The 13,830-nt window shown below is 37.2% G+C and overlaps 1 protein-coding gene across 3 annotated transcripts in view; it reads left to right on the top strand.

Annotated features, from left to right (window-relative positions):
• Positions 1-13,830, top strand: part of TENM1 (teneurin transmembrane protein 1) — a 745,224-nt gene that overhangs the window by 716,845 nt on the left and 14,549 nt on the right. For all 3 annotated transcript variants that reach the window (XM_011378218.2, XM_011378219.2, XM_011378220.2), the window contains one exon: positions 7,904-8,200. In XM_011378218.2, the coding sequence (XP_011376520.1) occupies positions 7,904-8,200 (297 nt within the window). The remainder of the gene's footprint in view (positions 1-7,903; positions 8,201-13,830) is intronic.

A 13,830-nucleotide genomic window follows, 5' to 3' on the forward strand; every position in this document is an offset into this window, starting at 1 on the left:
CGGCCACCTGTTAAGGTTCAGCAAGCAATCCACAGGTGCTGTGTTTATAGTTGCCTTAAGAGACCATGCCAGAAACTGAGGTCAGCTGCCACCAGTGTGAGTCTTGGAGCTGGCTCAACAAGGAGCAACAGACTCACCAAGGACACAACTGGATGTAGCTTGGGTGAGGCTGCCAGTTGGGGATAGCAGAGTTTCACGGAATCCTGTGGGCGGAGCGACCTCTGTTTTCCAGTTTGATGATGTCTCAGCTATGGTGGCTCTGCATCCACACACTGAGAACGGGGAAGGCTTAACAGAGGAGCAATGGATATCACTAGCACTTCTGCCCAGGAGAAAACTTCACCTCCAGCCCTCACTCCAACAACTCAGTTTCCCCTTGGAAGTCCCTGGTGACCCCCAAGCAGCCAACCAGGCACTGGTGCTCAAAGCGAGCTGGTGCTCAAAGCAAGCAGGTCTGTCACTGTGAAAGTCCCCTTGCAGACACAGCCCCTTTAAGAGGCGTTTGCAGCTGCCAGCTGCAGCTGCGCAGCCTCTGTCCCAGTCAGCCACTGGAGACCGGGCAGCCTCACATCTTCTCCCCTCCTACCTTCTTCTGTTGCAGGGTGATTTCTCATTTCCCTCCCTAGTTGTAGTACTTTTGTTCATATAGATCCCAGGTGACTTTGCTTGCTGTTTGCTCCGTGTTTCTGTCACAACTTTGATTTGGTCACAAGAGGGATGAACAAAGCCTCTATCATCTTTGCCATTTTTTCCACCTCTCCCTAGAGGAACTTCTTTAAGTAGAAGAAGAGGAGGGGGAAGAAAACAAAAATGTGAATAATAAAATGGCAATAACTACATATCTATCAACAATTATTTTAAATGTAAATGGATTAAATGCTCCAAACAAAAGACAGAGTGAGAAATTGATGTCAGAGTCATAGAGGCATGGAGTATCTTCCTTGATCTCTCCCCTTTAAATTACAATGAGCTGAACACCTACCATCCAGGAAATAACACCCAGTCTGCACACATGAATATCTGAGAAATCTGCACATCAGAGCATCCAAAGGTGGACCAATCACACAAATCAAGGAGGTGGAATAGGAGAGAGGAACAAAGGAAATGTGGAACAAAGCCTGGAGCTCCCTGTAGGAGGGGGAAGGGAGAATTTACATGGCAGATTCTTGGCTCTTTGGAGCCTTGAAACAGTGCTGCCTGAGTGATCAGCACATTCCACGCAGTGGAACCCAGTGAACAGGGCAGAGAGCAGGGCAGAAACTGAGTGCAAAGGGGCAATAGTTGTATCTTAGCAACCACCATTGGCAAGCAGAATGATGAGTCGCAGAGCCTGGCCACCTTACCCCACCATCCAAGAGCATACCCTCTGCCCCTCACATCCTCCCAGAACTAGCAATGAGCTCCAGGAGAATTTGTGCAATCAGAACTGTAACATACACTGCAGCTAGTACTAGTGATAGGGGCAGTTATATAGAAACAAAACGGCTGAAATCTGAGGGGCAGCATTACTGGAAGAGAGTCACACACATAGCTGGCATCTCCTAATCCACCCCACTCCCAGCTAGTCAGGCTGATTTAGAAAGAAGCAGTGAAGCATTGCATCTGACTGTTAGGGCAGTAACAAGACTTTGGAGCATTTTCAGATGCTTGGTTCCCTGTCACCCATCACATCCTCCCACTCTAAAATAAAGTGCATTTTTAACCTCAAAGCAGAGATCCAGGAGGCTTGGGCATCACATACTGAAAACCAAAAGAAAAACCTCTTCTTATTAACCTGCTGAAAAGAGATCACTATATAATAAATTTTCTTTTTCAAAAAAAAAAAAAAAGAGAGAGGGAGAGTACATTCCCATTGATGCCCAGGCAGAGCAATAGTCCATCAAACACCATGAACTACCAAGGAGACAAGGCAGCTCAAAAAGAAAATGAAAAATATCCAGAAAATGAGCTTAAAGATATAGAAATATGCAATTTAAATGACAGAGAAATCAAGTCTGTAGTTCTGAGAAAACTCAACGAGATGTGAGAAAATTCTGATTGACAGTTCAAAGAACTTAGGGAAAATATCAATGAACAACAGGAATATTTTACAAAGGAGATTGAAACACTAAAAATAACCAAATAGAATTTCCGAAGATGAGAACGCATTAAAAGAAATGACAAATGAAATAGCAAGCTTAGGAAATAGAGCTGACCAGATGGAGGAAATAATTAATGATGTCAAAGACAGAAACCTGGAAATTACACAGATGGAAGAAGAGAAAGACTTGAGAGTGAAAAAAAAAAAGTGAACGAACTCTACAAGAACTATCTGACACCATTAGAAAAAGTAACATAAGAATAATGGGCATACCAGAAGGAGAAGAGTGGAAGAAGGGAACAAAAAGCATATTCAAACAGTGGACCAGAATTTCCCAAACTATAAAAAAGAACTGGATCCTTAAATCTACAAAGCAAACAGAACATCTAATTATCTCAATTCAAAAAGGCCTTCTCAAAGACAATATAAAAACTGTCAAAAATTAATGACAAAGAAAAAAATCTTTAAAGCAGCCAGGGAAAAGAAAATGATAATTTACAAAAGAAATCCCATTAGACTATCATCAAACTTTTCAGCACAAACTTCACAAGCTAGGAGGAAGTGGAACCAAATATTCAAACTGTTGAAAAGAGAAATTACCAGCCAAAAATAATATACCCAGCAAAGTTCTCCTGTAGATATGAAGAAATAAAGACATTCTCAGACATACAAAAGCTGAGAGAATTTTCCACCTCAAGGCCTGCATTACAAGAAATACTGAAGAGGGTCATTCTACCTATAACAAAAGGACAAAAAGATACATAACTATGAGTAAGATGACTAACAAGCAGACAGAAACAGGAAAGTGCAAGCTTTATTAAAACCCAGATATTATAAGCTTGAATATTGTTAAAAGTTAAAAAAAAAACTAAAAAGAGAAGACAATAGCTATTGCAACCTAGAAATAACCATACAGCATAAATAAGGATAATGTGAGACAACAAAGATGGAAAAGGGGAGGGAATAAGGATCCAAATCCATAAAGGGGAATGGAGATAAAGTGCACACAGAAGAAAATGGACTAATGTATATATGAAACTTTACTTTACATAAACTTAATGGTAACCACACAGGAAAAAATATAGAACTGAGACACATAACATAAAACAACAGAGAACAGAGGTTAAAAAAAAAAAACATAAAACACCACCAAATTAAAATAACAGAAACATGAAGATAAAGACACAATAGAGACACAAGCTACTAGAAAACAAAAGATAAAATGGCTATAGGACAACCTCATATTTTTATAATCACCCTAAATGGAAATAGACTGAACTCACCAATAAAAAGGCACAGAATAAAAGATTGGATCAAAAAACAAAAGCGAGCCATATACTGCCTTCAAGAGGCACATCTCAACTGCAGGGACAAATATAGACTAAAAGTGAAAGGGTGGAAACCAATACTCCAAGCAAATGGCACCCAGAGAAAATTGGGTGTAGCCATAGTTATATCTGACAAAATAGACTTCGAGATAAAAAAGATAATAACAGACAATGATGGACAGTTTATAATGATAAAAGGAACCATATATTAAGAAGACATAACAGTTATCAATATATATTCTTCCAATTAGGGAGCACCAAAATATATAAACTACTAACAGAACTAAAGGGAGAGACTGACAAAAACATAATTACAGTAGGGGACCTAAATATTTCACTGTCAGCTATGGATAGGTCATCTAAACAAAAAATCAATAAGGAAATATCAACTTTAAATGACACATTACACCAACTGGACATAATTGACATTTATAGAGTATTTCATCCTTAAACATCAAATTATACATTGTTCTCTAGTGCACATGGAATATTCTTAAGGATGGACCATATTTTGGGACACAAAGCTACCCTCAACAAATATAACAGGATTGAAATCATACCAACCATATTCTCTGTTCATAATTCTTTGAAACTGGAGATTCACTGTAAAAAGAAAGTGGGAACAGCCACAAACATGTGGAGATTAAACACCATGCTACTAAACAACTGGGTCATAGAAGAAATAAAAGGAGAGATCAAGAAATAGATAGAAACAAAGAAGAATGAAAGTACAACATATCAAAACTTTTAAGACATAGCAAAAGTGGTAATAAGAGGAAAGTTCATATCATTACAGGCCTATCTCAAGAAACAAGAAAGATCCCAAATAAATGACCTAACATTAAATCTTTAGAAAACTAGAAAAAGAAGAACAAATAAAGCCCAAAGTCAGTAGGAAGGACATAATCAAAATTACAGCAGAATTAAATGACATTGAGAACAAAATGATCATAGAAAAAGTTAATGCAACGAAGAGCTGGTTCTTTGAGAAGATTAACAAAATTAACAACCCCCTGGCTAGACTCACTAAGCAATAAAGAGAAAACACAAATCAGAAATGAAAGAGATAAAGTTATGACAGATACCACCAAAATGCAAAGAATCATATAAGAATATTGTGAAAGATAATTCACCACCAAATTCGATAACCTGGAAGAAACAGTAAAGGGAAAATATATTTGCAAGCAACACCTCCAATAAGGGCCTAATATCCAAAATATACAAAGGACTCATACAACTCAAAACAACAACAACAAAAAAAAACAAATGAAAAAGGGCAGAGGACCTCAACAGACAGTTCTCCCAAGAAGACATATGAATGGTCAACAGATATATGAAAAGATGCTCAACTTCACTAGCTATTAGGGAAATGCAAATCAAAACCGCAATGAGATACCATCTTACATCTGTTAGAATGGCTATCATCAACAGGACAAGTAATAATAAGTGTTGAAGAGGATGCAGAGAAAAAGGAACCCTCATACACTGCTGGTGGGACTACAAATTGGTACAGCCACTATGGAAAACAGTGTGGAGGTTCCTCAAAAAGCTAAGAATTGAACTACCATATGACCCAGCAATCCCTCTTCTGGGTATTTACCCAAAAAACTGAAAATATTTATCCAAAAATATATATGCACCCGATGTTCATAGCAGCATTATTCAAGGTGGCCAGCACATGGAAGCAACCAAAGTGTTCTACGATAAATGATTGAATAAAGAAGATGTAGTACATATATGCAATGAAATATTACTCAGCCATAAGAAAAGATGAAATAATGCCATTTGCAACAACATGGGTGAATCTTGAGATAATCATGTTAAGCAAAATAAGTCAGACAAAAAAAGTGGAGAACTACATGACATCACTAATATGTGGGATACAAAACTAAAAGCGGCAAACAAACATGACAAACAGAGATCATGGACACAGACAGTGGATTAGTGGTTACCAGAGGGAAGCAGGGAAGGGAAAGATGGATAGGGGTAAGGGGATCAAATATTTGGTGTTGGAAAGAAATTTAACTTTGGGTGATGAACTCATAATGCAACATACATATGATGTATTGTTGAAAATAAGACATAGGGTGGCTGAATGGATTAAAAAAACAAGATCCTTACCTATGTTGCCTACAAGAGACTCACTTCAAATTGAAAGACACACACAGACTGAAAGTAAAGGGAGGGAAATGATTTTTCATGAAAATGGAAAGGAAAAACTGAGGTAGCAATACTTATACCAGACAAAATAGAGTTTAAAACAAAGGCTATAACAAGAAACAAAGAAAGAGCCAGTGATACCACTTCTGGGTATTTATCCGAAGAAACCCAAAACTTTAATTCATAAAGGCATATGCATCCATATGTTCATTGCAGCATTATTTACAATAGCCAAGATACGGAGACATCTTGGGTGTCCATCAGTGGATGAACAGATAAAGAAGAAGTCATACATTTATACAATGGAATATTAGCCATAAAAAATAATGAAATCTTGCCATCTGCAACAACATGGATGGACCTAAAGAGTATTATGCTGAGTGAAATAACTCAGACAGAGAAAGACAAATGCCATATGATTTCATTTATATGTAGAATCTAAAAAAATAAAAAACAAATCAAAATAAATGAACAAACAAAACGGAAACAACTGATAGACACAGAGAACATTTTGATGGTTGGCAGATGGAAAGGGAGTTGGGGGTGGATGGAAAAGGGGAAGGGATTAAGAAGTACAAATTAGTAATTACAAAATAGTCATGGGATGGAAATTACAGCATAATAAATTTAGTCAATAATATTGTAATAACTATGTATGATGTCTGATGGGAACTAATGTATTGGGGTGATCACTTCATAATTTATATAAATGTCTAATCACTGCATTGTACACCTGAAACTGATATAATATCATTTACCAACTGTAGTCTTAAAAAATTAATTATTAAAAAAACTATAACTAATATTATTTTTATACTTTACCAGGTACCTCTATATGTAATATCATTTAATTCTTAGCACAACTCTGTGGTGTAAAGTGGTTATGCCACTCCCCTTTCACAGATAAAACTAAGACATGATAAAAGACAAAACTGGTGCCCAAACAAGCAGCTAATTATATGTCTCTGCCCCTCCCTGTGCCACTGTTGTTTACACTTCTTAAAGTCTTTTTTTTTTCATTTTTGCCTTGGTTGCTGCCAGATATGCTTGGGTTCCCTCCATCCAAATTAAGAGCCTGTCCCTTGAAAGCTGAGTGAAAGGTACATGGTAACTCTGTACCATTTTTGCAACTTCTTGTGAGTCAGACTCTTTCAAAATAAAGTTATAATAAAACAAAACAAATAACTCACTAAAACTAATATTTAACTGAATTAAACTAAATTTTAAAAGCCCTCCCCTCGAGTTTCCACTTACCCCTCCCTCGAAGCTCCCTTCTTCCACAGAGCCTTCTTCCACTCTGTGTTATGATCAACTAGCCATAGCAGAAGTTACTGGTAGGGCTGCCAAACATTGACCCTATGAGCATGGAAAAATGCAGGTCAGTGTCCAGTTATTTGAAAACCCAGTAAAAATTGCCCTTTTGCAGATTTTTAAACTTTTTTACTAAGTCATTTACTTGTTTGGTTATCTTGTGTGGACGCAGCTGAATTTCTTCAGAGTCAGGCACCACTGAGTGCTGTCTTTCATGGAATCCACCTGAAGTCCCTTGTATCAAGATATATCTGGGACAACTTCATGGTTGTGAGGTACAGAAAGAGAATACTAACATGTAGTTGAGCAAGCTAGAACCAGAATCAGACCAAATTATTTCTAAATTTGGTGTTAAAATTAAATTTTTTGCTTTAACCTCATTTAGTGGCACCCCCCTTGCAAATACTGGGGGGGTCCTACCAACACAACCACATTTACCTGCTGATCTCGTGAAAATATTGCTGAACGGGATTCCATCACTAGGGGGAAACCTGAATTCCCCTGTGCTAAATGTAAAGTAATATAACTCCAAGCCTAGATGAACAAAGAAGCCTAAGACAGGAACCTGTATAAATTAGAGGTGGCTCACTATATTCCTTTTTTCTGATTTCTAATCATACAAATAATTCACTATTCTATGTTCTAGATACTTTACTGGTAAAATGAGAGACAATAATCCTGTTCCTTAGTAGGCATTTGACTCACATAAAATAAGATTACTTAATTATTGAAAATTATGTCAGTACACTTGAGACTTGAGTTGGGAGAAAAAATCAACATTCTTGTATTGAAGATCTAGCACATAACAAGAGTTAAGACATAGCCCCAACCCTCCAGGATTGAATAGACTGGTGGGAGAATAAAGATAAGTGTCATATGAGGAAGGTAAAAGTCATGCGGATTCAAAAGCAAGAGAGACCCCATTGTTGGAGAAAACGATTTTCAATTGTGAATACACTAGATGGGGCAGGGGGAACCAAGACAAATGTATGCTTAAAATGTATTTCGTATCTTCTTTCTGTAGGCCCATAACAGAAATCTGCTCTCCATAGATTTTGATCATATAACCCGCACAGGAAAGATCTATGATGACCATCGGAAATTCACCCTTCGAATTCTTTATGACCATACTGGACGACCTGTCCTGTGGTCTCCTGTAAGCAGATATAATGAAGTGAACATCACATATTCACCTTCGGGAATGGTGACATTTATTCAAAGAGGGATGTGGAATGAAAAAATGGAATATGACCAGAGTGGAAAAATAATTTCAAGAACTTGGGCTGATGGGAAAATTTGGAGCTATACCTACTTAGAAAAGGTAGGTATGTAGGGAAAATAAACTAGTTCTGAGTTTCTACTGAGAATATTCAAAGTAGTTCTAATTACCCTCCTTGGTGAGGACCTGCAAAAGAAAAGTCTGTGTTCTGGATGTTCTGCTCTGTAGAAGTAACCAACTAACCAAACAGCAACAACTATGTGTGTGCGTGTGTGTGTGTAGTCTCTAAAGATAAACTGTTTTATAGCTGAAAACTTTTCCTAATCTACACTCTGCCAGGTGCTTCAAACTGAAGTCAGTATAATGACTTAACTTTCTCCTCATTTGAGTATGTTTGCTCATGCTCTTAAAAAGGAATCTTTATTATTATGAAAGCTCATACTGAGGTAAAATAGAAAATAATAAAATTATGTGTTAATGTATCTCAACTCTGGAAAAAATCCTCTTGAACAGAAGATAAGGAATTCTAATTTAGTTAGGACAGTCAGTGAAATTTGAGTAGTATACATTTGAGGGCTAATTTTCATAAGTAATTGGTCTGAGGGAATGGTGGCAATAGAGCTCATTGATAATAGTACTTTATGTGTAGCAAGTCTCCAGTAGCATCTGTGATGGGAGTTCATGGCCTTTGTCTGGTAGGAATAGATAAGGACCATTTGTCAAACATCAGCTCCCACATAGCAAAACAGTTTCTGGCCAGATCAGTAGAAGATGATAAGAGAAATTGATCTCTATATGCCATCTCAATTTCTAATGTCCTAAGATAGTGTCTTTCATTTCCCAAATCTATCTATTCAACTGAATTTATCAGTCCTAAGTTAATATCTGGGAAAATTGAAAAATGTTTTCCCTTGACACATCTAGGTGTAAGGTAACGCCTAGAAGTTCTTAGAAAAGTCATAGGAATTCATAGTAAAATTTCACGATTTGCATCCAACGATGTCAAGCCTTTAAAAAAAATAAAGTGTGCCAGTGGTTGTATGTCATCGTGAAACTATTATACTATTTCCCTGAGTCAGTCGCTGGAGAATTTTCCAAGATGAAAATGCCTAGGAGATAAATCAGACTCCACTTGGGAGCCAGGGTAAAGGAGAAAGTCCTCTGCTGTATCCACCCCGTGTCCTTTTCAGCTGAAGAAATCAATCAAACTTATAATCTCTATACTGGGAACACATGATCTTATACAGTGGGACTTTCCTCTTTTGAATTGCAATAACAAGAATGATTGCAGCAGAAGACGTGGACTCTTCCGAGCACTGTAATATCGCATTAAAAGTGTTGATTCTTGATGTCAGAAACATGATGGAGTGTGAGACATCCCCAGATCTCTCCCCTTGAAACAACAATAAACTGAACATCTAAAACACAACAATAAAAAAAGAAAGAAAACTGCACACCAGCACGTCAGGCGGTAGACTGGAAGAAACAAAGAAGCTGCCTCTCACAGCCAGAGCTCCCTGTAGGAGGAGGGGGAGGAGAGAAGATGCGACGAGTTCCCTGAACAGCCCTACCCAGTAAAGCTGTGAGCTCCACACGGCCGGCAGCAGGGCCTGGTCATCAGGGCAGAAAGCCGAGAAGCGGGGACAATAGAGAAGGGGGGACAGCAGAAAAACAACAGTTGATTTTCACCAGCCGAGGTTGCAAAACCGAGGCTGAGCCCCAGGCCACATCTCCCAACCAAGAGGGCCCTTCCCCATATATCCTCTGAGACCAAACACCATGGAGCCCCAGGAAAATCTGAGCAAACACTACTGAAACCATCTCTAACACTGACAGGGACTGAGACTAAGGGTAGCATGCATATTAAACATATATAAGAAAAAAAGGTACTATTAGGCTTTATATAAAGCAGAGATGCAAAAGACTTAGATACCACCTTCTGGAAACCAAAAGAAAAACGCCTTCTTTGTAACAGGCTAAAGAGAGACCTTTATATAATAAACTTCCATTAATGCCCAGGTGGAGAAACAGACCAAAACAACTGATTATACATTCTAGTGTACATGGGACATTCTCAGAAATCGACCACATACTGGGACACAGAGATAGCCTCAACAAATATAAGAGGGTTGAAATCATACCAACCATATTCTATGATCATAATACTTTGAAACTAGAGATAAACTGCAAAAAGATATCAGGAAGAATCACAAATACATGTAGATTAAAGAACATGCTACTGAAAAATAACTGGGTCAGAGAAGAATAAAAAGAGAGATCAAGAGATACGTAGGAACGAATGATAATAATAGTACAATATATCAAAACTTTTGGGACGTGGCAAAAGCGGTCATAAGACGAAAGTTCATATCAACACAGGCCTATCTCAAAAAACAAGAACGAGCCCAAATAAACAACCTAAGGTTTCATCTTAAAAAAACTAGAAAAGGAAGAACAAATGAGGCCTAAAGTCAGCAGAAGGAAAGAAATAATCCAAATTAGAGCAGAAATAAATGAAATTGAAAACAAAAAGAAGCAATAAAAAAAAATAAATGCAACAAAGAGCTGTTTCTTTGAGAAGGTTAATAAAATTGACAAACCCCTGGCTAGACTCACTAAAGAAAAAAGAGAAAAGACACAAATAAACAAAATCAGGGATGAAAGAGAGGAAATTAGGACTAATATAGCAGAAATAAAACAGATCATACAGGAATACTGTGAAAAAGTATATAACACCAAATTTAATACCTAAAAGAAATGGACCAGTACTTAGAAAAAAATACAATCTTCCTAGACTGAATCAAGAAGAACTGGAAAATCTAAATAGACTGATCAGCAGTATGGAAATTGAAATAATCATCAAAAAACCTACCAAAAAGGAAAAGTCCAGGACCAGATGGCTTCACCAGTGAATTCTACCAAACATTCGAAGATTTAATACCTATTCTCCTCAAACTCTTCCAAAAAATTGAAGTGGAGGCAATGCTTCCCAACTCATCAAGGTAATATTGGCCAATGACCATACTCTGGTCATTGGCCAATATTACCTTGATACCAAAATCTGGTAAAGATAACACAGAAAAAGAAAACTGCAATTGCAACAAAAAGAATAAAATACCTGGGAATAAATTTAATGAAATATGTCAAGGACCTATATAATGAAAACTACAAGATCCTATTAAAAGAAATCAAAGAAGATACAAAGAAATGGAAAGATATTTCGTGTTCTTGAATTGGAAGAATCAACATAGTTAAAATGATCGTATTTCCTAAAGCATTGCATTAGAGATTTAATGCAATCCCCATCAAAATCCCATCGGCTTTTTAAAAGAAATAGAACAAAAAAAAAAATCATTAGATTTGTATGGGAGCACAAATGACCCCAAATTGCCAAAGCCATCCTAAGAAAAAAGAATGAGGCTGGAGGCATCACTCTGCTCAACTTCAAATTATACTACAAAGCGATAGTAATCAAAACAGCATAGTATTGGCAGCAAAATAGACACACGAACCAGTGGAACAGAATCGAGAGTCCAGAAGTAAACCCATATTTATATGGGCAAATAACTTTTGACCAAAAAGCCAAAAACATACAGTAGAGAAAGGAAAGCCTCTTCAAAATGGTGCTGAGAAAACTGGAAGGCCACCTGCAAAAGAATGAAACTAGACCGTAGTCTATCACCACACACCAAAATTAACTCAAAATGGATTAAGGACCTGGATATTAGACTGGAAACAATAAAATGCATAGGAAAAAAATGTAAGAACTAAACTCAAAGACCTTGGACTTAAAGAGGATTTTATGAGTTTGACCTCAAAGGCAAGGGAAGTAAAAGCTAAAGTAAATGAATGGGACTACGTAAAACTAAAAAGCTTCTGCTCAACAAAAGAAATCATCAACAAGGTAAAGAGGCAACCATCCAAATGGGAAAATATATTAGCAAGCAACACATCTGATAAGGGCCTAATATCCACAATATACAAAGAACTCATACGACTCAATAACAACAACAACAAAAAACAATCCAGTCAAAAAATGGACAGAGGACTTCTCCCTAGAGGACATACAAATGGCCAATAAATATATGAAAAGATGCTCAATATCACTAGCTGTTAGGGAAATGCAAATCAAAACCACAATGAGATACCATCACATACCTGTTAAAATAGCTGTAATCAACAGGACAAGTAATTACAAATGTTGAGAGGATGCAGAGAAAAAGGAACCCTCATACATTGCTGGTGAGACTGCAAATTGGTACAGCCACTATGGAAAACAGCATGGAGTTTCCTCATAAAACTAAGAATTGATCTACCATACAATACAGCAATCCCTCTACTGGGTATTTACTCCAAAGACTTGAAAACCCATATCTAAAAGATATTTGCACACCGATGTTCATAGCAGCACTATTCACAGTGGCCAGGATATGGAAGCAACCGAAATGTCCTATGATAGATGATTGGCTACAGAAGCGGTGGTACATATATACAATGGAATATTACTCAGCCATAAGAAGAGATGAAATAGTGCCATTTGTGACAACATAGATGGACCTCGAGATAATCATGCTAAGCAAAATAAGCCAGACAGAAAAAGTTGAAAATCACATGACATCACTTATACGTGGGATATAAACCTAAAAGCAACAAATGAGCAGGACAAACAGAGACTCATGGACATGGACATTGGACTAATGGTTACCAGAGGGTAGGAGGGAGAGGGTAGGTAGACGGGTTTAAGTGGATCAAATATGTGGTGACAGAAAGAAATCTAACCATATATGGAAGGTGAACACGCAGTGTAAATATATATGTGCCTTACTGTTAAAGTTACAGCTGAAACTTACTGGATTTCGTGAACCAATGTCACCATAAAAAAATTAATTAATTAAAAAAAAGAATAATTGGCAAATCATATGACTAATGTTCACAAAGTGCTAAACTTCTTACAATATTAACAGAATCTAAATATTTAATTGTATTTACATAGGCAAAGCTGACTTTCATATGTTTTTTTCCAATATATAATGATGACCTTCATATGAAAAAAAATGCCATTGACTATTAGTTGAATATAGGCTGATTTGTTTTTCCAGGAATGAGGATAGGTTTGCACCTCACCTTTTACAGGTCCCATATGTGTCTAGTGAAGTAGCCAGCTCTCTTTAGGAGTGTGCATGTGTGCATGGGTTTGCACTCATAATCCCAACCTCATTAGCACCATACTCTGGTCACTGAGCTAATTGCTTATAGACAGTCACATCTGATTCTTGGAAGACTTTCCCTTTCGACCATCTATACAATAACAAAAGAGCCTATTGAAAACTTACATTTCAGCCCTGCATGCAGTTATTAGGCTCTGAAGCAATTTTATTGTTTCTCTTTTCTGAATTAGCGGATTATTTCATCAAAATTACTTGAGCAAAGAATCATGTGAACCAAACTTCACATAAGTTCTTTTTGCAACAGAAACTTAGTTGGCAATAATACTTTTAAAACTAAACAAAGAAAACTCTGTGAGACTATCAGTGTCTGCAATGGACAGAAATAAGACCTTATTTACCCGGAATAACATATCAAGAAAAGCCCCATTGACTTCCAAAAACTAGTTTCCTGACCAGTGAGACAAGCCGAATCACTTGTGCCTTTTAGATGACTTTTGTCCCTTTCTTGATTTCACAATTAATTTGTTCTCTAATTTAAAAAGTAGCCCCTGACTTAAGCAATCC

Source organism: Pteropus vampyrus, unplaced genomic scaffold (assembly GCF_000151845.1).
Source record: "Pteropus vampyrus isolate Shadow unplaced genomic scaffold, Pvam_2.0 Scaffold335, whole genome shotgun sequence".
NCBI lineage: Eukaryota > Metazoa > Chordata > Mammalia > Chiroptera > Pteropodidae > Pteropus > Pteropus vampyrus.